Here is a 22,672-nt window from a genome sequence, read left to right on the forward strand (position 1 = left end):
GCTAAAGAAGGTGTGGGACATATACACATTAGAGTTTTACTCAGCGGTAAAAAACAGTGACATCTTGAATTTCGCATGCAAATGGATGGAATAGAAAACGCTTTACTGAGTGAGGTAACCCAGACCCAAAAAGAGGAATATGTTATGTACTCACTCATAAGTGGATTCTAGCCATAGATAAAGGTCTTTGAGTCTATAATTCGTGATCCTAAAGAAGCTAAATAAGAAGGTGAACCTGAAGAAAATCTTATAGTTATCCTCCTGGATATTGGAAGTAGACTAGATTGCCAGGCAAACTTGGGTGCATGGGGGGGGGGTTGGGGGATGGAAGTAAGGGGAGATGGTTAGAGAGAAGGGAGAGGGGGACCATTGGGGATGGCGTGGGGGAATGGGATGGGGGGGAGGAAGGATGAATATAGGAGCAGGCAAGTATATATCTCAACTAATGGAGCCATTTTAGGGTTGGAAAGAGACTTGTTTCTGGAGGGGTTCTCAGGCCCAAGGAGAGGTCCCCAGATTCTTCCCTGGGCAGCAGAGGAGAGGGTGCCTGAACTGGCCTTGGCCCATAACTATACTAATGAATATTTTGCATATCACCATAGAACCTTCATCTGGCAATGGATGGAGATAGAGACAGAGACACACATTGGAACACTGGACTTAACTCCCTAGATCCAAATGCGAAGCAGAAAGAGGGAAAACGTGAGCAAGAAAGGACCAGAGGGAACCTTCATCGGACGATGGATGGTGATACAGACGGAGACCCACATTGGAGCACCGGACTGAGCCCCCGATGGTCCAAATGAGGAGCAGAAGGAGGAAGAACATGAAAAAGGAAATCAGGACCACGAGGGGTGCATTCACCCACTGATACAAGGGGACTGATCGAATGAGAGCTCACCAAGGCCAGCTGGACTGGGACTGAACGAGCATGTGATCAAACCGGATTCTCTGAATGTGGATGACATGGGGCTGACTGAGAAGCCATTGACAATGGCACTGGGTCTTGTTTTGTCTGCATGTATTGGCTGTTTGGGATCCTAGTCTGTTTGGATGCTCACCTTCCTAGGCCTGGAGGGAGGGGGGAGGAACTTGAACTTCCTACAGGGCAGGAAACCCTGACTGCTCTTTGGACTGGAGAGGAAGGAGGAGAGGCAGTGGGGGGGGAGAGGGAGCGGGGGGAATAAGAGGGTATGGGGAGGAGGGGAGAAAGTGGAAATTTTTATAAACAAACAAATAGAAAAAAGAAAAAAGAAAGGTGGAGGGAGGAAAGAAGGAAGAAAAAATAAGAAAAGAAAAAATTGAGTTCAATTTTGGTTGCCCATGTACTCACTGGAGCATGGTCAAACTCCCAGTGTTCATCCCCTTAAAGGACACTGAGACCTTCTTCACCTGTACCCCTAAAAGACATCATCAATTTTGGAGAACCATACTTTACTATTTTTTTTTACTTTGCTATTACTTTTTGGGGGTGGCAGAGTGGTGATAGGGGTTGTCACAGAAACCTCTGTGTCCCTGTTTCAAAACTGTCAATCTGCAGTAATCAGTATCACTGTAAAAGTAGCTTCCTTGCCCTTTACAGTCAGTGGGATCATGATTCATGGACTTCTACTTGGTTTCTGGCAATAGCACTGACTACGAACATCCACCTGGTCTACGGATTCAGCACTTTCCAGGAACTTCCTTCTGATCTCCTGTGGGAGTGCAGACAACAGACAACTGAAACACAGAGCACAGACGCCACCACAGTCTTTATCAGCAGCGCAGGCCTAAGTTGTCAACAAGGCCTCTGGGGTAACATGGGTCATGAACACCAATATGAACCGCAGTGACAGCCAGGCCCATGAACATCAACATGGCCTCTGGTAATGGCACAGACCACAGATATCCACATGTACCCATGAGACTCAAAGGCCACCCACGTCAAAATGGCCCTCCAGAGCAGCACAGTCCACAGAAATCAACATCTCTAACATGTCTAGGCAATGGCACTAGCCATTGATATCCCTGAAAGTCTTAGGTGGTGACATGGCCTACATTCATCAGCACAGCCCCAGTCACATCAGGGCCATGACCCATACATAGCCCTCAGCTACAGCATGAACCACGGATATCGACATGGCCTCAGGTGAACGCACAGGACACCAACATCAACATGGGCCTCAGAGGGCTCAGGGACCATGGATGTCAACAGACAGTGCTTCAGACAGAGGCATAGACAACGCACATCCACATGGCCCTGAGCAGTAACGCAGACCTCAGACATCAACACAATCCCTGGCTGCTGTAGGATCAATGACCCAAACATCGCCTTGCATCCACAGCATGGCCCACAGACATCAAAATGGCTTCAGGTTGCAGCATAGACCACAGACATCTGCATTGACCTCAGATTTTATCAGTGCCTGGAGCAGCAGCATTGACCACCAATACCAACACGGCCTCTGAGAGAATGGACCATGGAGGTATTTCATGGAGGACCAGGCCTGAAAATTAACTGTTCTTTATCTCGGACATCCTGTCATTGTTCATAGCCAGGGCAATTTTGCAGCTGAGCAGCTTGCTGGGTGTTGAGACTGCACAAACTCCAGGTTTCTGAACTCCATCCTACCGACCCTATTGGGCATCTACAGGTTCCCCGTCAATCACAGGCATCTCTCACACCTGTCACAGCTGTGGTGTCCCTGGTTCTGCCTCCACCGAACACCCACCACATTGTTCCTTCATCTTTCCCACTTCTGCATCATATACCAATTTATCATAGTGTCATTGGAAACTGTAGTGTCACAAAGAAAACTTTTTGCTCAAACAGCTATACATGCAACTATTCATTGCAATAAGTTGTTAGTCTGGTTCTACGTTTCTCGCTTCTTACACATCGTAGAGACTGACTCATCACTGAGACTCCTCCTGCATATCCTGCTGTTGACAAGAGTCATGGTCTTCCTGTGGCCCTTGGTCTGTAGTACTAGCTCCTTTGTGTGATCCAGAAGCTCTTAGATGAAGTAGATGTTGGAGTGGAACAACTCAAAGCACTGGATCTTGGACCAGATTGTTGTCGAGTTGGTCATTCTTGGCCACTTGTTTGACCACCTGTCTTGGCAGGGCCTGACTGCTACCCTCCTTTTTTCTTTTCTTTATTTTTTACCCACACTTTATTTTTTAGCTTGCCTTAGAAACCAGGCAGTAGTGTTACATGCCCTTAATCCCAGAACTAAAGAGGATTATAAAACTAAGGGAGACAGCTCTCAGGCTCAGTCTCATGCTGAGGTTTCCTATAGGCAGGATCATCATTTTTGAACTGAGATTGAGATAAGAGCCAGTGGCTAGCTTCTTTGCTTTTCTGGTCTTCCGGTTGAAACCCAACATCTATCTCTGAGTTTTTATTAATCTTGCTTCAGAAAACCAAAAGAGGAAGAGGAAGGAGAGAACAAAATGAAAGTGTATGGCCAAAAAGGCAGGGCTGTACAGGAATGAGGAGCTGGGGAAGGGAAGCCCAATCCTGGAGAAGTTTAGTCTAGGGGAAGGGTGAGAATACCTGAGAAGAGTCACAGGTCCTTGGGTGAGCCTGGGTCCAGTATGTGCCTAGGTATGCCAATAGACACCACAGATAGCCTTCTGTCCCTTAGGAGGTTGATGAGGAATGGCCCATATGAGAGGAAAATGTTCATTAGAAATTGGGGACTGGAGTTTCCTTTGGACCTGACATATCTTCAAAGTACTTTCATCTATTGGAAACTTCCCTTCATGGAATCTAAATATTAGCAGTTTAATAGAAACCACAGTCTAAGGAAATCCATTGTTCCTTCAGGCTCTACTTCTCCAGAAACCAGCATTGTTACATAATTTCCATTTAGTAATTGCTCTTTAAGAGACAAGCCATGCCCACTCCCTCCTTCCTTGCAGCCTCTGCCCCACTCTTCTCACTTCTGGTCCCCTCTCTGGGAGAGGCAGCTTCTGCCTGCCTCTCTCCCCACTTCTCTGCTTTCCCCTTTTCTGTCTTGCTTCTCTTTTTCTCTTCTCTCTCTCTTTCTCTCTCTCTCTTCTTCTTCTCTCTCTCTCTCATCCCCGTTCTCCCCTTTTTCCTTTCCCTCCATAACCCAACTAATAAATATCCAATTGTATTCTGTATGATGTGCCTGTCACTGTGCCTCCCACCTGCTGCCTGCTCACACCACTCGCCAGGCTCACCGGGGACCAGCCCGTCACCACATAGCTGGGTTTTGTACCTTAGTTTGTACACCTGCTGCCACTGGGATCCCGCAGCCAGCTGCTGGGGACCCGCAGCAAATCCATAACAGTAATATCAGGTCTAATTTTGTATCCTTCTTCTTCTGGTGTAATTTTAAACTGTGACACCTCCCAACACTGTATTGTCAAGATCATCAAATCCTAGAAGTCCAGCAACGATTTCTTTATCACTCTTCGTCACAGTGTGAGCTCTTGATCCTATACTCTTGTCCATAGCTCTAGTGGCAGGATCTGTCATAGGCTCATGGTCACATTACAAACCATGGCCATGCAGGAAGTATGTTTTACTTTAACACGTGTGCAGTGGTTCCTTCCAGTTACGGCACCCATGCTTTGTCTGGACACAACTGGAGAATGACACATTGCCTCCATCTTGCAGCAAGACTGACTGAGGCTCCCAACATTCATGACTGCAGTGAAACAAGTGAATGTTTCCAATACAGACAGTGCTTGTCCTACAGCAGAGCCCCTGACAAGGGCATGGGCAGACTAGACATGAACATATAGTTAGCCTGGGGTCTCCTCTGCTGCTTTCACACTAAGTTGCACTAGGAACCAAAGTTTTCATCACTTAAGGGGCAGACAGAGTCCAAGGTAAAAAGAGCTGGGTAAGAGAGGGTGTGGCATCTTTGGGGTAGGGAGGGGGGTCCATGCAAATGTCTGTTGTCTCCCATTGCTCTATGAGTAATCCCTAATAAATTCATTTCTATTCATTGAGATGAACTTAATGAGTCAGTCTTTGGGCAGTGGAAAGGTCAGAAGTTAGGAGAGATGTTAATTTTACATCTCCCCAGAAAAGTCACACCACAGTTGGTCAACAAATATTTCAGTATATGCAAATGAGACTATATACTAGATGCAGATTCTAACTAAGGTGAAAATATATACAATTGACTGCTATTTCAAACATATTTTCAGATTATTTAAACTCAAGAAATTTAATTTATTTGCTGTTTATTTTCTTTCCTTAAGTTATAAACAGTTCATGAGAAACAAGAAATGATTCTACAAAAAACATATAGCAAGCATGTAGTTTTCAAACTTCTGAAATCACACCTTATCAAAACAGACTAAGATTTAGAAATCCAGCAGTGATTTTAAGTTTTAAGGTAATCATGTGTTCTGGCAGGGTTTTCATCCTATAATAACACCACTTGAAATTATTTTAAAGTATGTCTTAGATAAATTGCCACATATGTCCTAGCTTAAAACAATCTATTGAATAACAATGCTTTGGATGGGAAAAGTTTCAGATGATAAAAATAAGGGGATTTGTTGTTGTTGTTTTAAAGTGTAATTATGAGCAAAAAATCCTCATTGGTGACTAAAGTATTTATTCACTGGCAAAGAGAAAGTCTTGCTGACAAGTGGTGCTGATAAACCGGATGTCTGCAGGTAAAGAACCTTCCTCTGCTCTCACCCTGTAGTGCACTCAGCTCCAAATGCACCAAAGACATCAACACAAGACTTCAGGAGTCAAAAAAAAAAAAAAAAAATACACCGGGCTTGTGCTAGAAACCACTTCCTGAAATGAAGAGCCTGTGGGCTGGACCGGCTACAGGGAGGAGAGAGAGTCCAGAGATCCAGAAGACAAACCTGGGAGATCCAGGAGATTCTGCTGAACTGGAACCTGTTGGCAAACCTGGGATACCCTGCTTTACTGGCTGAAAGAAGTGAGGCTCAGACCTGAGTCCTGCACTCAGCAGGCAGGGCCTCTGCAGGCCTGGCTGAAGCTCTCAAGCCTGACTCCTCCTCCAGCCCAGGCTTCTGCAGAGAATTCACAACAGGAAACCAGCTGAACATTGCCCAACCTCCACTCACAGGGTCCAGAGGAAGACCATCTGCCATCTTCGCAGACTCTGATGCCTGCCTGGCTTCCTGGAGGAGCTGGGTCTCTTTCACTTTCAAAAATACTTTTACTAGCTGAGAAGCCTTGGCCAGGAAAGCACACATCAGAGAGCCCCCTAAAAGAGCAGGGTGAGTAGTGGGACCAACAGAGTCCACCGAACTATTTGACTTATGGGAAGATAAGTGCATTAAGGCATTCTGTGGCAGACATGGGGGACCTTTTCCTGAGAGTCAGGGCCCAGGCTCCACCCCCGCTTGGAGAATCTGCAGGCCAGCTCTAGTGGGTGGAAGGTCGCTGGATTTCCCTGTATGTTTCTGCTCCTGTCATAGCCTATCCTGCACCCTCCTCTCTCCTGTCTGTTGTAAACCTGCAGGAATAAGGGTCCTGAGTGGGGAGGTGCTAAGTGGGAAGCCTGAGGATGAGAAATAAAGAAGACCAAAGCAGTCCATGGGACCAGCAGGGCTTGCCTAAGATGATAACATATGCCATGCAATTTGTTTAAAAGTACAATCTCATAGAAACTATTTGCAGGGGAAAGTGGCTAATGTCAAAAGAAAGCTAAATCAGACAATGTTGGCAAAAAGAACACAGGATCCCTTGGACAGAGCTGCCTTAGAACTGATAACCACATCCCAGGGGGAAGAGTCAGATCCCTGGAAGCCACAGCATCCTCCAAGGCACTGGTTCCAAGACCAGGCCATTCTTGCCAGGTGCACTCCTGGACAATGATACAGAACTAATGTCTTTCTGTCCTTTTCTTAGGAGCTCTGGGAAAGCCTTGGGTCAGTCTGGCTCCCCACACTTTTCCACGTGGCTCTTTGATTTTCTCTGTGCAGTTTATCCTTCCAGCTTAGTTGTCTCTGGATTGTTCCTCCTGTGAGACACTCAGGGACAAAGATTTCTAAAGATTCCTTCACGGGGACTAGCCTGAACTCACAGCAAGCTCTTGACTCCCCCTCTGTGCAGTATCTCCCCACTCCACCCTCTGCCACAGTAATGGCTGAAGGATTGATCGCCTTAGAGTGAGACACTAGTAAAGGAATAATCTGAGGAACACAGAGCAGTGAGTGCCCTGCACCCTCCACCCCTGCACCCTCCATCCCTGCACCCTCCATCCCTGCACCCTCCACCCCTGCACCCTCCATCCCTGCACCCTCCATCCCTGTCTCCCTATCCTCTCAAATCCTGTCCCTGTAATCCCAACACCCTTTCCTCCATCCCCAACCCTTCTCCCTTGATTTCCATCCTCTAATCCTCCAGCTGTCATGCTCCATGTCCTGCATCCTTCCATCCCCTTGTTTTCCCATCCCTACACTTCCCCACCCTCCATTCTCCAGATGCCACCTTCCCACTCCCCCGTGTCCATCACTTTCCATGGCTAGGGCTGGGCCAAGTCTTTGCTGCTGTGGTTCTCCAAAGTTAGAGACCTAGATGTCCTGTCTGCTGCTGGTGTTGGGAACTGCGCCCTCCTCCAGGGACAGTGCTGCTTCTGCACCAACAAACCCAAGCTGATTGGTAGGGTCCCAAGACTTAATTAAGTACCAGATAAAGATTCAGTGACAGTCCTCTTTCTAAGGGTGGGCTTTTAGTTCCCTCCCACTCTGGCTCCTCAGCTTGATCTCTCCATTCCTCTTTATCCTCATTCTTCCAGTTTTCCCTGTCCTTTAAAAGTTTGCACAAGTTCCTCCTGGATCAAATCACTGCCATCACTAGATTCACATTAGGACAACGGCCACCCCGACTTGGAGCTTACTGGGTCCCCTGTCTTCTGTCTCATCTGACTCACTATAGCCCCTGTCTATTAACTGTGTTCACAGGTTTCTTCAGGAGTGAATGACAGCGATCACAGGATCCACTGCAGCAGATCAAGTTAAAACTCTTTTCCTGTTTCATGAAGTCACCCTAATCTATGCCCTTTAAACCCTAGGGACAGAGCCTACTACCACCTCCATCCTCTCCTTCCCACAGGAAGCAGTCAATGAAAGAGTACACCTCCTCTTCTTTTTATTTGTCCTCAGGGTCAGATAAATGACCTCATTAACCTAAAGAAGAAACCTTAGACAAGCTGAGTGCCCCCAACTCAATATAATGCTAAGCATGACTGCCTGACAGGAAAGCCAACACAGTAACAACAACATTCACTGGCACCATTCACGAAACTATAGAGAGCACATCCACTGATAAACTTCCCTACAAGAGCTCCCTCATCTACTCTATGAAGCCCAAACACTGCACCTGGACACAGTCTCCATCCCCAGGAGAGACCTAAGCCCTTCAGCTGTTCTGATTAGAGGACCATCTGTCCCTGTAGAGGCTGCTCTGCTCTTTCTTTTATTTCCTCCCTCAGTTCTGGTCAAACACCCTTTCTCAGCGCAGAAAAGGCTTGTGAAGACAAGAATTCACTGGCCTCCTGGTTGGTGCAACAACAGAAGTAAGCCCTGAAGCTGTATGGGAAAGAGCTGCATATCCAGGCATTATCTGAAGACACTGTCAACATAGGAGCAGCTCAGTCTCAGAAGTGACACAGAGAGGCTCAACATAAGGGTCCGTAACTCTTGGACCCCTCCCACCACACTTGCAAACAGATGGACCTGGAGCTACAGGGGCCCTTTTCTCTGTCATAGGAGGACTGCATGCTAAGTAAGTACATCAACGACCCCAATCCACCACTTCTGTAACCCCTTCATCACCACTGAGCCCTCCTGCCAGGGTTTCCATAGGCAAGATAACCTTCTGTCCAAAGAGTTCACAGGCCCAGGAAAGCCTGGAACAGGAAGGCTTGCAGAAGACAACAACTGAATGCTAAGCCACTCTGGCCTTTCACACCAGTGCATTTCAGGCCATCATGTCGTCCTCGCAACCAGAGAAGCGCTCAGATGCTGTAGTGGAGAGAGACAGGCATTGAGAAGGCTGACACGGGGTTCAAGCCATCTCCCAAGAGCAGCACTAAGTGGCAATGATGTTACAAGCCCAGACTTTGAAACGGAGCAGAGGCAGATTACAGCCTTTCTTGATGTTTCCATCTGGGCTCCTTGGGCTGTGGGAGTATAGTGATAATCCACATTGAATATTAAACTATCTAGTGTTCAATAAATGTTGAGTAATTATAAATGCAAGCCCATGTGATTACTGATGCTGCTATTGTAGCTTGCAACCGTGTGGTATAGAAGCTCAAAGCCACACGAGAGGGAGATGAGGCTCAGAGAGGAATAGAGACTCATAGGGAGCGCTAGTGTAGAACCAGGACAGGTGTGCGAACTTCATGGTCCCAGAGCAGGACCGTTTCCCAGTAGCACTAGTGAGAGCGTCTTTCTCCACATAAGATGATAGAGAAGGGTATGAGGTTAAGCAGGAAGGACCCCAGCTTTGCTTGCCTGGCTCCTACCGCTGTCTCTCTAATAAACACAATCACTTATGCTTCCCATTTGTTGAATTCTATGAAGTCTTTAATTTCTTTTTTATTTCTTCCTTGACCCAGTGGTGATTCGGTTGGGCATTGTTCAGTTTCTCTGAGTTTGTGGGCTTTCTGCAATTAGTGTTGTTGTTGAGTTGTAACTTTGATCCGCGGTGATCCAATAAGATACAGGGGGTTATTCCAATTTCTTTGTATTTGTTGACATTTGCTTTGTGACCGAGTATGTGGTCAATTTTAGAGAAGGTTCCATGAGGTGCTAAGAAGAAGGCATATTATTTTGTGTTTGGGTGAAATATTCTATAGACGTCTATTAAGTCCATTTGAATCATAATATCTGTTGGTTCACTCATTTCTCTATGAAGTTTCTGTCTGGCAGACCTGTCCATTGGTGAGAGTGGGGTGTTGAAGTCTCTCACTACTAGAGTGTGAGGTTTGGGTGTGTATCTTAAGCTTTAGTAATGTTTCCTTTACAAATGTGCGTGCCCTTGTACTTGGGGCATAAATGTTCAGAATTGAGACTTCATCTTGATGGTTTCTTCCTACAGGTGCTGAGCTGCTGCAGGACCTGAGATGGGTGGGGGAGGGTCACAGGAAGTGCCCCTAGACCTAGGGCCTAGAGAGCAGGGCTGTCCAAGTAGGAGAGCAGCCCCTCGGTTCATCCTGTGCAGCTTGGGATAGTGATAGAGCAGCCTGGCAGCAGGAGACTTGCTGGTTTACCAGCTGCTGGGGTCGTGATGGGTGGGCAATGGACAGGGGAAGTGTCTCTGGACCTAGGGACTAGAGAGCAGATCTGTCCAACCAGGAAAGCAGCCATTCACCTCTTCTCCTTAGGTGGGGACTGTGCCTCCAGGGCCCTCTGATGCAGCCAGGGATGGTGGTGGAGCTCTGGAGGACATTTCGATGAGATGATTTAACTGGGAGGGAGGGAGCAAATGCAGCCTTGACCTTTCATCTTGTTATTACAGTGACACGGGGCATATGGGCTTCTTTTGTTGGTTCTGCTTCTGATATGGATTTCTTTTTAGTAACTCATGTCTTCAGGGGGAAGTACACTGCACCCTTTGCTCACTGTCCTACATTTATTTAAGGTATAGTGTTGATTAGCTTACAAAGTGGTAAGTTTCCATAGGGTCTTTCATGAATTGCTAGTTTTTGCTTTACCCATCGCCACCCACTCCTCTCCCCCATCAAACAATCTCTGCTCTCACTTCAGCCTTGAATCACTTAAACGTCACTTAAACATGTTCACATCACAAAGGTTCTGCTCTCTCTGGACCCTGTAAGGCCTTTTTACCTTAGCCCTCTCTTGACCTTATTACTTTTAGAAACACTCCAAATAAATGTCACACGACCTCGCCCCTAGATGAAAAGCTACAGACAATTAATGGAAGCTGAGAGAGGGAGACTCTGTCTTCTCCAGAGATGAGTACCTTGTAGGTTATCCAATCCCAAGTGGTTAGCATTAAATGTATAACAACACCACTAATTAGACTCGGCAGAATGTGTGGGTGTGTTTGTGTGTATGTGTGTATTGTATGTATGTATGTATTGTGCATAGATGGAACAAACATTAAAGAAAAAGAGAATTGGAGAGGGAAGGGGGAACACAAGAGGAAATGGGGGGAGAAGAAGAAGGGTGGAATGATGTAAATATGGTACAGATATAGGAAATTCTCAAAATTTAACTGAAAAGAAACTTTAAAAATAACAAATTAAACATAGAAATCTAAATATATGGATCATATACATAATATATGATCATATATCATATGATCCATATATAACAGAAAAATGTGGCAGTTGTCTCTCTAGGCATGTTACCTCACTAAGTAGGATATTTTTCATTTTCATCCATTTTCTGTGGATTCTTTATTGGTCTTTTCTTCTTTATGTGTACATTGTGGTTTGCATACATGCATGTGCATCTTTTCATGTGTTGGGACATACACATATGGGAGGTTGTAATGTGATCTTGTAAGCACTCTAAATTGATGTCTAGAATCTTCCTCAGTTGTTCTCCCATAGGCACTGAAGTAGAGGCTCTTATCCAAACCCAGAGCTTGTCAGTGGAACAAGTCTACCTAGCCATCTTGCTCTGTGGATCCTTTGACTCAACTTTCTGAGCCTGGAATGCCAGGGCCACAATGCTAGTGCAGTGTGTAAAGGAGTTCTAGGGACCCAAATTCTAGTCCACATGCTTTTTCTTCAACCTCGTTAACTTGCTGCCCCAGATATTTTTAAAGTATGACAAAACTGAAGAGGATTTAGATGTGTGTGTGGTAACAAATACATTCCACCTGGGAGGTCTTGGAGAGCATGGCCTAGGAAGAGCGGAGCCCTCTCTCGGCACCTCAGCAGGCATGGCCTGAGCCAGGCAGACCTTGACCACAGAACTGAGTCCCTGCTGCACTCAGGAGATGTTAGACGTCTTTCTACAGAAGACAATGGGAGCGGATCTATAGATCCTGATTTCAGAGGCAAGTTGGCCCCTGAAGCCAGTCTCTCAAGGGCTAATTGATGCTGCACTCTGTGCTCTCACCAAATTTTCTGCAGCACCTTGGGGAAGGTAGGACATGCTACTACCTTGTACTATGGGAAACCAGCAGGTGCTGAGGATTGGATTCTGGTCCATGGGGAATCCTCCTGACTAACTTATCTGAGTTCCTTCCGAAGAGGATGCTGAGAGGAGGTCTGTGTTTAGGGCCATCTGGAAAGAGGACTCCACGGATGGAGTTGTTGGAGGAAGGGAGTAGCTCAGGAGGGGGAAGCCTGCAAAGTGTGCTGTGCAAACTGTGGAGCAGGTTACATCAAGAGCAGATGTGTTAGTTTGCTTTTCATTGCCAAGATAGGGAACAGAAACTGGATAATTTGGGGTATTCTTGGTTTTTGTTTGATTGATTGTTTGATTGACTGGTTGCACCCCAGGATGTTTCAAACTCACTATAGAAAAGCTAGCCCTGAGCTCTTGATTCTCCTGCCTCTGACTTCTGAGTAATGACTACAACCGTGCTTAATGGCTGTTTTGTTCGTGTGTTTGAGCGGTTGGGTTTTTGTTTGTTTTTTTAGGACTTGTATTTTTAATTATACTTCTGGAGTTTGAAGACCAAGAATAGAGACCATGACTGCTCTGCTTTTAAAAAAAATAAAGAAAAGAAAAAAGAAAAATGTATACAGTTGAGCAGGTGCCTGCAGGAGAGAAAGGGAACCCCTTCCAACAACAACTTGCCCATTCCTAGAAGAAAAGTATTGGTCAACTAATAAGGGGCCTGCCCCCATGACTGTAATGGCTCACACTAGGCCCTTGTCCCTTTGCTGCCACACTATCAACAGAATTTTAGTGGGTACTAAGGACATCCAAACAGTAGTCACAAGCAAGGTTTGTTGTTACCTATGATATCTGAAAAGCAGTACAAAATATGCCTGGTGTTGCCAGGCCTAGGGAGAAGGGGCATAGTTTATGTCCTGAAACATGAACTCTTAAGTATCCCAAGGCCACCCCTTCAGACCCACAATCTCAGGACTGCAATGGTGGGGGCCAACGGGATCTGTCAAGAACATACATTAGCTCCACTGTCTATAATCTTACCCAGTACTCTATGGCTTCCTGCAGTAGATATCACAGGCCCCAAATTACAGGTGGGAAAACTGAAGCTTCATCGAGCTGGTGGATCATCACACGGACGGAATGAGGACAAAGCTGTGTCTGTGAACTCACCCTTTATTCTCAGCCACTAGAGCAGGTCTGGCGCAGAGTAAGACATTGATAAATTTCTAAAGTGTGAATGAAATCCCACAGCCATATTATTAAGTAGTGAAGTGAAACTTGAACTAGACTCTTCTACTCTAAAGCTCACGTTCTTTGCACTGCACTGTTCAGAATATCCCAGCGCCCACAGCCAGTCTGCTATACAGTTTAGACAGATGCCCAGGTTCATCCAGTCGTTGAAGGGTGAAAGGAAGAGAGGAAGGAAAGAAAGAATGAAAAAAACAAATAACTCTACAGTGTACACTTATGCTCCATCATTCTTCCTGAATTTGTGATTCCTTTCAGAAATGCATCAGAACAAAGGAAGAGAAGATCTCTGCCACACTGCATCTTGGAAAAGGAAAACTGAGGATTTGCTCCAGAATTACACACAGCTTCTACTTCTACAAAAATCTTGCCCAAGAGGCAGGGACACCTTTGTCTGGAAAAGATGGCGTAAAGGTAAAGGAGAGGAGAGTGGACACCTGATTGCCATCCAAGACTTATTTGACCTAAGCCCAGACACCCAGGAAGAGTCTCAATTAATAGTATTAGAGGGGGCTGCTGGCATTGGGAAGTCAACGCTGGCCAAGCAGGTGAGGAGAGCATGGGGGGAAGGCCAGCTCTACAGGGATCGCTTCCAGCATGTCTTCTACTTCAGCTGCAGAGAGCTGGCCCAATGCAAGCAGCTGAGTCTCACTGAGCTCATAGCAAAAGACCAGACTCTGCCTGCAGCTCCCATCAGGAAGATCCTGTCTCAACATGAGAAGCTGCTCTTCATCCTGGATGGCATAGATGAGCCAGCCTGGGTCTTGGAAGAGCAGAATCCTGAACTATGTCTACACTGGAACCAACATCAGCCTGTGCACACACTGCTGGGCAGTTTGCTCAAGAAATCCATCCTGCCTGGGGCTTCCTTGCTGCTCACTGTTCGGACCACAGATATACAAAAGTTAATTCCTTCTTTGGGACAGCCACGTTGGGTAGAAGTCTTGGGATTCTCTGAGTCTGGACAGAAGGAATATATGCACAAATATTTCACAGGAAAAAGAGAAGCAAACAAAGCTGTTAGCTTGGTTAAATCAAACCCAGTACTCTCAACACTGTGTGGCGTGCCGTGGGTGTCCTGGCTGGTCTGCACCTGCCTGAAGCAGCAGATGGATTGGGGAGAAGACCTCTCACTGACCTCACGGACCACCACAGAGCTCTGCCTGAAATACCTCTCCCAGACAATACCAGTCCAGCGCCTCAGGACCCATCTCAGAAGGCTCTGCTCACTGGCTGTTGAGGGGATCTGCCGAAGAAGGACCCTGTTCAGCGAATTAGATCTCCAGAAGCAAGGGTTAACTGAGGATATCATTGCCACTTTCCTGAAGTTTGGTCTCCTTCAAAAGCAAACCAGCTCTCTGACTTACAGTTTTGCCCACTTGTGTCTCCAGGAATTCTTTGCAGCAATGTCCTACATCTTGGGGGATAGTGAGGAGAGATATGGTGATATAGAAAACTACAAAATTGTGGAGAAACTGATAGAAGTGTATGGAAGACGAGACCTGTTTGAGACACCTACCATGCGCTTCCTATTTGGTCTTTTAAGTAAAAATGGAATGAGAGAGTTGCATAAGATCTTTGCCTGCAGGTTTCCTTGGAAGACATGGTTGTACCTGCAGTGGCACATCCTAGAAGAAGCCCTGTACCATCAACCATATTCCCTGGGTTTACTCCATTGTCTGTATGAGATTCAGGATAAGAAGTTCCTGACAGACGTGATGCACAACTATCAAGAAACGAGGGCACATGCCCCAGTGGATATGCTACACCCAAGGTTCCTGACAAACATGAAGCACCTGGTGGTCCAGACAGACATGGAGCTCATGGTGGTCACCTTCTGTATTAAGTTCTGCTGCCATGTGAAGAGGCTTCAGCTGAACGATTGTGGACAACAGGGACCAATGCTGATGGTCCCCAGGATGGTTCTGTGAGTATCCAGACACAGCCCTCTCTCCAGCTTCCCTGGGGAATCCCATGAACATACATGTTCTGAGCACCAGTAGCACTCTTAGCTGTTTTCAGGACAGCAGGATACAGGTCACCAATGACATCTTATTGTGAATATGACCACCTTTCTCTATTTGCCTCTGCATACTTGACTATGTGATCAAGCTATGAGCTTTTATCTCTCCCTATGGCTCTGTGAGGCTCACCCACCTTCTCTGTTTCAAATCTTCTTCTCCCTTCACAAGGTTCAAATGGCCCACAGATATGGATCCTCTCTCTTACCATACTTTCTCTCTGAGAGACTGCTCATTCAGCTCCTTCAGGCATCATCCCTTCTCCCCGTGACAATGACCTTGGCCCTGAGTTCTTCCCACCATCACCTCAGAAGGCACATGTGTTAGAATGCATATATTTTTCCTGCCCAAATGACTTCCTTGTATAAGTCAGTGAAGGCAACATGGGCCTAGTACTCAGCTAGAAGGCTTCCTAACTTCCTACCAAACTCAGCATCAATGTAGACCTCCACTTCCAGGGTCCCCTAACTGTACAGAAATGGTGGCTCAGTATCAGTTTGTGTCTCTCTCCTCTCTAGATGATTTACTAAGCACTGATTTTATGCCAGGGCCTGCCAATCAATCACAAGAGGAGAAATACAGTTGTTCTCCTAAGGATTCAAAACTGGGAGAGAAGGAAGCAACTACTCTAACTACACAGGGTGTGACTGTTGAAATAATCAGGAACAGACCAGTTTTCTTGAGGTGAGAATTTTGACATCAATCTGAACAACACAGCAAGAGCCCATGTGAAAAATAAATAACTTAAAAGTAGTAGAGCAAAGCTTAGAGAACAGGAAGAGGATGAGGAGAGAAGGGAAAGAGAGGAGAACAAACATGATCAAACTGTCTTACATGTAGGAGGTTGTCTCAATGATGCTCACTCTATATTCTTAGAATGAACTCAAGAAATATGCCTGCTGTGGAAGAGTGAGGATTTATCAATTATCATAACAATAAAAATTAGTATCCTCCAAAATTCCATTTCTCAGAGAGGACAGCATTAAGAATTGGGGTAGCTAGGCTTGGTCTTGCATACCAGTCATCCCAGTCTCAGAAGGCTGAGGCAAGAAGACCCATAGTTCCAATCCAGCCTGGGCTACACAGTGTGATGCTGTCTCAAACTATCAGGGACTAAGGATGCTACTCATTTGGGAGGGATTGCCTAGTGTGTTGGTTAATTTTCTGTTGCTGTGATAAAACACTATGGCCAAGACATCTTATAGAAGAGTTTCTTTGGGCTTCTGGTCCAGAGGTATAACCATCCATCATGGCAGAGGGAAAGGATTGTGACTGAACCTGGAACTGAGAGAGTTCAATTCCTGAACCACAAGCAGGAAGCAGAAAGAGTATACTGGGAGTAGCTCAAGACTTTGAAATCTTAAACTCTATCCCCAGTGATGCATTTCCTCCCACAAAGCCACAACCCCTAAACCTCCCCAAAGAGAACCACCAGTTAAGGACCAAGCATTCAAATGCCCATGACTGGGTGACATCTCATTCAAAACTCCTCACTACCCATGTTATCTTATCACATTTATTTTCTTAATGAATCAAGACTATCTTCTCTGGTCACTAAAGGTCTAGTATAATACCATTTGGAATAGCCTTATGATATTACCTTAGTGAATTGGGTCATTTTCCTGTTCTTAACCAGTACAAGTTGCTTCTGAGTGTCTACAATTATACAAAAGTAAGCCTTGAATGCATTGATACCGAAGTGACTCAAAGTGGTCTGACGTGGAGACTCAGAAAAATTCTGAGTGTGTACAGAGACAGAGGCCAAATAGAGCAAGAGAAACAAGGAAAGTCAGCCTGCTTGAAAATGGCAGTGGCATTAGGGTCTTAGGGACATTCCCATGGGAGAGGGCGTGGCTTTAGCTGCTAGTGAGAAAGTAAAGGCAGAGAGGTCAGCAAGGACACCATTTCACACTTAGCAAACAGAAGTGGAGGGTCCCAAAGTCAAGGAATCCAAAATGGCAGGTGAGTGTCTTAGGGTTTCTATTGCTCAAAAGAGACATCATGACCACGGCAACTCTTACAGAGGTAACATTTGATTGTGGTGGCTCACTTACAGTTCAGAAGTTCATTCCATTATCATCGTGGTGGGACCTGGTGGTGTTCAGGCAGACTTGGTGCTGTAGAGGTAGCTGCTACATGTTGGATGTAGGCAACTAGAAGTAGACTGTATCACTGCACATGGCTTGAGCATAGATGAGACCTCAAAACCTACCTTCACGGTGACATAGTTCCTCCAAAAAGACCACACCTACCCCAACAAGACTACACCTTTTAACAGTCACTCCCTTTTGAGTCCATTTTCCTTCAAAACACCACAATTGGCAACTTCTGTGTGTAAGTCATAATGGTGCCTGATGTTTTGTGATAGCACATTCTGAGGTTCCACTTTCAGTCAGTATAAATACTAAACACGCATCATAACTACCATCCTTTGGCGACTGAGAGACTGATTCCACCGTTAAGAGATCCTGATGCTCTTTCAGAGGATGTGGATTCATTCCCAGCACCCACATCAGATGGCTCACAATCACCTTTGCCTACACTTTCAGAGGATCCAATGCCCCGCTTCAAGTCTCTGCAGGTTTCTGCATGCATAGAGGACACACAGTCAAGCAGGCATATAAACATACGGTCTTAGGGCTTATATTGCTATGAAGAGATGCTATGACCACAGCAACTCATAAAGAAAACAATTAATTAAGCTGACTTGTTTACAGTTTCAGAGGTACATTCCTCTGATCATCATGGTGGGGAGTATGGTAGTGGGCAGGCAGACATGGTGCTGGCTACATCTTCATATGCAGGGCACAGGGCAACTGTGCTATACAAGGGCAACTGATACCCTTGGTGCTATCCTGAATAAAAGAGACCTCAAAGCCCCCCCCTGAGCGATGCCTCTCCCTATGAGATTATGAGTATCAATTACATTCAAACTACCACATACACATAAAGTTAAAAAATAAAGCTTTTTAAAAACACCATCCTTCAAAACTTAGTATTTGTTTTCCTTTACATTTGTTGATTTTGTAAATTTAAAAAAAAAAATCCTATACTTTAGCTTTAGTCAAAGTTGGCCAACTCTAATCTGTGTTTTGGAACTTGTAATTTTATTTTGAGTTCGGTATGTTGTTTTGATTACAGTGTTAGGGAACAAATGTTGCATACATCAGGTCCAAAGCTACTTCCACCCCTAATGGTTTGGAGATGATCTGGTTTACAATTCACCATTCTCTGGCCTCTATAACTTGGTTTCTGGCATTAAAGGAATAAACTACCATTCGTGGAGGTTCTTCCTCTCTCTCTCTCTCTCTCTCTCTCTCTCTCTCTCTCTCTCTCTCTCCCTATCTCTCTCTGTGTGCCTCTGTCTGTTTCTGTGTCTCTCTTTGTCTGTCATTTATCTCCCTGTATGTCTGTAAATTTCTCTCTGCCTATCATCCTCTGTCGCTCCCTGTCACTATCCATCTACCGACATCTATACCTTTATCTATACATACATATAGATACAGATGTCCCCTCCCCCCTTCTCGCGTAAAGACATAGGGACACATGGACTGACACATCTGTAGAGGTGATGCCCATGCTCAACATCCCACGAGAGAGTCATTCTCAACCACCTCTCCTGAGCGCTCTTCCTACCTCCGCTTTTCAGATTTCCTGTATGAGATTCTAGAATTCTGTCCCAAGGGACAGCAGTTATACCCACATCAAAAGAAAGGGCTTGCACCTCCTACCAGAAATGGAGAAGTGTTCCCTTTACACCACATTCTCCCCAATATAAGCTGGCATCATTGTTTTTGAACCTGGCCATTCTGACAGGTATAATATGGAATCTCAGCATTGTTTTTATTTGCATTTCTCTGATGGCTAAGAATGTTGAGCATTTCCATAAGTGTATTTCAGCCATTTGACATTTGACTAGTGAGAGTTCTCTGTTTGGGTCTGTACCTCATTTTTTGTCAGATTATATGTTCTTTTGATGTCAAGATTCTTGAGTTCTTTGTATTTATTGGAGATAAGTCCTCTGTCTGATGTGGGGTTGGTAAAAAATCTTCTAAACTTGTACAGTTGCTTTGGAAAACAGTACGACAATTTCTCAGAAAATAGGAAACAATCTACCTCAATACCCAGCAATACCACTTTGGGGTATATACCCAAAGTATGTTCCATCATACCACAAAGACATATGCTCAACTATGTTCTTAGCAGCATTATTCATAATAGCCAGAACCAGGGAAAAATCTAGATGTCCCTCAACAGAAGAATGAATAAAGAAAAAGTGGTACATTTATACAATGGAGTACTACACAGCAGTAAAAAATAATGGCATCTTGAAATTTGCGGTCAAGTGGGTGGGTCTAGAAAAAACCATATTGAGTGAGGTAACCCAGAAAGACAAGTATAATATGTACTAACTCGTAAGTGACTTTTAGATATAAAGCAAAGAAAAACCAACCTACAATCCACAACCACAGAGGATCTAGACAACAAAGAAGACCCTAACCTAAGAGAGACATACATGGTTGTATGAAGGAGAAGGAGACAAGAGCAAGGAAGGAGAAAAAGACAAGAGCAAATTTGGAGCATGGGCGTCACAGGTCAGGGCAGAGGAGAAGAGGGGAGAGAAGGGATCAGAAAAATGTATAGCTCAATAAAAACAACAAAAAATGAAGAGGCCATCAGAATTACCAAGGTCCCTCTTTGTGCCAGTGTCTGTGCTGGGTACTATAGATTATAAAGAAAATATGCCAGCCACTTGTTCATACCCTAGATTTATCAGATACAGACACACAAAATGAGCGCATAGCATGCTATGATAAGGATGTAGATGAGGAACCACCCAAAGAAAAGGATCCAGATGTTGGAGCAAAGGAGCAGATAGAAGATGGTGAATCCTGGGAATGGCATATTGAGGCCTGGTGATCAGGTAGGTAGAAACATAATCTGCTGTGTGGGGCTGTGCACGTCAGAGACCATGTACAAACAAATCACTTTCTTCATGTCTCTCTCTCTCTCTCTCTCTCTCTCTCCCTCAGGTCCAGGTGGACCCCTATAACTAATGCCAGTTGGAAGATTCTTTTCTATACTCTTAACTATACCAGAAGCCTGCAAGAGCTGGACCTAAGTGGAAATCCAATGAGCTACTATGCACTGCGGAGTCTTTGTAGGACACTGAGATGTCCCGGATGTCACCTTAGAACATTGTGGTGAGTCTGGCCTGGGTTCTTCCCTGAGGCAGAGATGGATGTGAGGAGAGCAAAGGCAAAAGCTGGGTCTCTGTTGAGGCTTAGTATTCTTCAGATATTCTCCAAACATTCCTGACCACATCAGTAACAGCTGCCAGACTTGTTATGATAAACAAATGGGTTCTGTTCTTGTGGATCATGAGAGACTGACATTCAACGAGAAGCCCCACTAGCTATTGCTAACAATAGGCCCAGAAGGCCTCCAGTGGAGCAAACACCCTGAGAAAGGGGCTAGCGGAGCTGAAGAACACAGAGGAAGAGGTTAAATGAAACAGGAGGGAAGAAAGGTCAAGGCCCAGGGAATGGCATCTCCCATTTCCTCCTTGATCTCTGCCCTTGCAACCACCTCCTACTCCATTTCTATGAACTCCATCTTTACTAAGAATTCACGTGACAAGTGAGATTATGCCCTAGTCTATGGCTGGTAAATGTCACATCAGATGGCTCTTGAAATAGACCATGAGCTGTCCAGGGACTCACAAAGCTCACTCATAGCCAGTCACAGCAGAGCAGTGGTTCCCAACCTGTACTGCATTGCTCCTGCAGCTTAGCTGTGAGAAGCATGGAATTATCCACCCAGACTAGAAAGGGCTCTAAAGGAGCTAAGCACTGCTAACACCGCATGCCAGGGCTCACAAAGGGAGACCTGAGCTCAGTTCCCAAGAGCAGTGATCCCTGGAGAATCTGATGGTGAGCATCTCATGCAGGCTTGCCAACTGTGGCCTCACATCCAGCTGCTGTGAGGACCTGGCCTCAGTGCTCAGTGCCAGCTCCAGCCTGACTGAGCTAGACCTGCAGCTGAATGACCTGGGAGACCATGGTGTGAGGCTGCTGTGTAAGGGGCTCAGGAATCCTGCCTGCAACCTTAAAATCCTGTGGTAAGTAAGTAAATCCTGGGATTCACTTCTGGACAGGAGGCAAGGGAAGGGTCACAGGGGCATTATTAGATAAGAGGACATAGAAAAGAAAAGGGACAGACAATGCATAGTCACCCTTGCTCCTGAGCAGCTGGGCCACCAATACCCCAGTACTTGGGCAAGTCACTGTCTTGTTTAAAAGACATTTTTCTCATCTGTTAAATGGGATGTCATACCCACATTATGGGGTTTTCTTTTTCTTGTTTGTTTTTGTCTTTGTTTTTTTTTACCTTTTTATTTTGACTTTCTTTTTAAATTTTATTTTGGAAAACTACCTTTTTCCATTTTACATACCAATCCCAGTTCCCACTCCCTCCCCTCCTCCCTTTCCCTCCACATACTCACTACCCAACTCTCCATCCACTCCTCAGAGAAGGTAAAGCACATTGCTGTGGGGAAGGTCCAACGCCCTCCCTACTATATCTAGACTGAGCAACATATCCATTTAAAGAGAATGGGTTCCCAAAATCCAGTACAGTGGCCCCGCAGTCTACCCCAGCCATACAAATGCCACCCACATTCCGAGGGCCTAGTTTGGTCCTATGCTGGTTCTTTTCCCGTCCTGCCAGAGTTGGTGAGCTCCCATTAGCTCAGGTAAGTTGTTTCAATGGGTGTCCCATCATGGTCTTGACCTCTTTGCTCATATTCTCACTCCTCCCACTCTTCGACTGGACTTTGGGAGCTCAGTCCAGTGCTCTGCTGTGGATTCTCTGCTTCTGTGTATCAGTTACTGGATACAGGTTTTATGATGGCATTTAAGATAGTCCATGACACAGTCTCAGTGTGGTTGGTCAGTGTGCAAGGAGTTCTGAAGCCAGGAAGAGGACCTTTGGAACTTTCCAGACTTGGAATGAGGGGTTGGCCATTTATACCCCTCCCCCACAAGTTAGTCACTGGAAACAGACTGTCCCAGGGAGGGGAACATTGCCATAGATGAGGGGATTCTTGCTGGTTTGTATGTTTTGCATTTTGATTATTATATGATGAGGGAACTTTATTTTTTTGGTCCAATTTATTTGGTGTTCTTTAAGCTTCTTGTGCCTTCAAAAGGATATATTTCTTTAGGTTGGGAAAATTTTCTTCTATGATTTTGTTGAATATATTTTCTGTGCCTTTGAGCTGGACTTCTTTTCCTCCTTCTATCCCTATTATTCTTAGGTTTGGTCTTCTTATGGTGTCCCAG

At 45.4% G+C, this 22,672-nt stretch overlaps 1 protein-coding gene across 5 annotated transcripts in view; it reads left to right on the forward strand.

The window, feature by feature from the left end:
* Positions 1–5,754: 5,754 nt before the first annotated feature.
* Positions 5,755–22,672, forward strand: part of LOC125409509 (NACHT, LRR and PYD domains-containing protein 1a-like) — a 39,600-nt gene continuing 22,682 nt past the window's right edge. For 2 of the 5 annotated variants that reach the window (XR_015738820.1, XR_015738819.1), the window contains exons 1-5: positions 5,765–6,228; positions 7,918–8,740; positions 13,567–15,235; positions 20,363–20,533; positions 21,280–21,450. Coding sequence is in view for 3 of the 5 variants with exons in the window: in XM_085695228.2 (XP_085551354.2) it covers positions 8,734–8,740; positions 13,567–15,235; positions 20,363–20,533; positions 21,280–21,450 (2,018 nt within the window). In the remaining 2 variants the exon portion in view is untranslated. Of the gene's footprint in view, positions 6,229–7,917; positions 8,741–13,566; positions 15,236–20,362; positions 20,534–21,279; positions 21,451–22,672 lie in introns of all 5 variants that reach the window. The other 3 variants (XM_085695228.2, XM_087910375.1, XM_087910376.1) reach the window with 3 other exon arrangements.

The sequence above is a fragment of the Myodes glareolus genome, chromosome 9 (genome assembly GCF_982192425.1).
Source record: "Myodes glareolus chromosome 9, mMyoGla1.1, whole genome shotgun sequence".
In the NCBI taxonomy this organism is placed as follows: Eukaryota; Metazoa; Chordata; class Mammalia; order Rodentia; family Cricetidae; genus Myodes; species Myodes glareolus.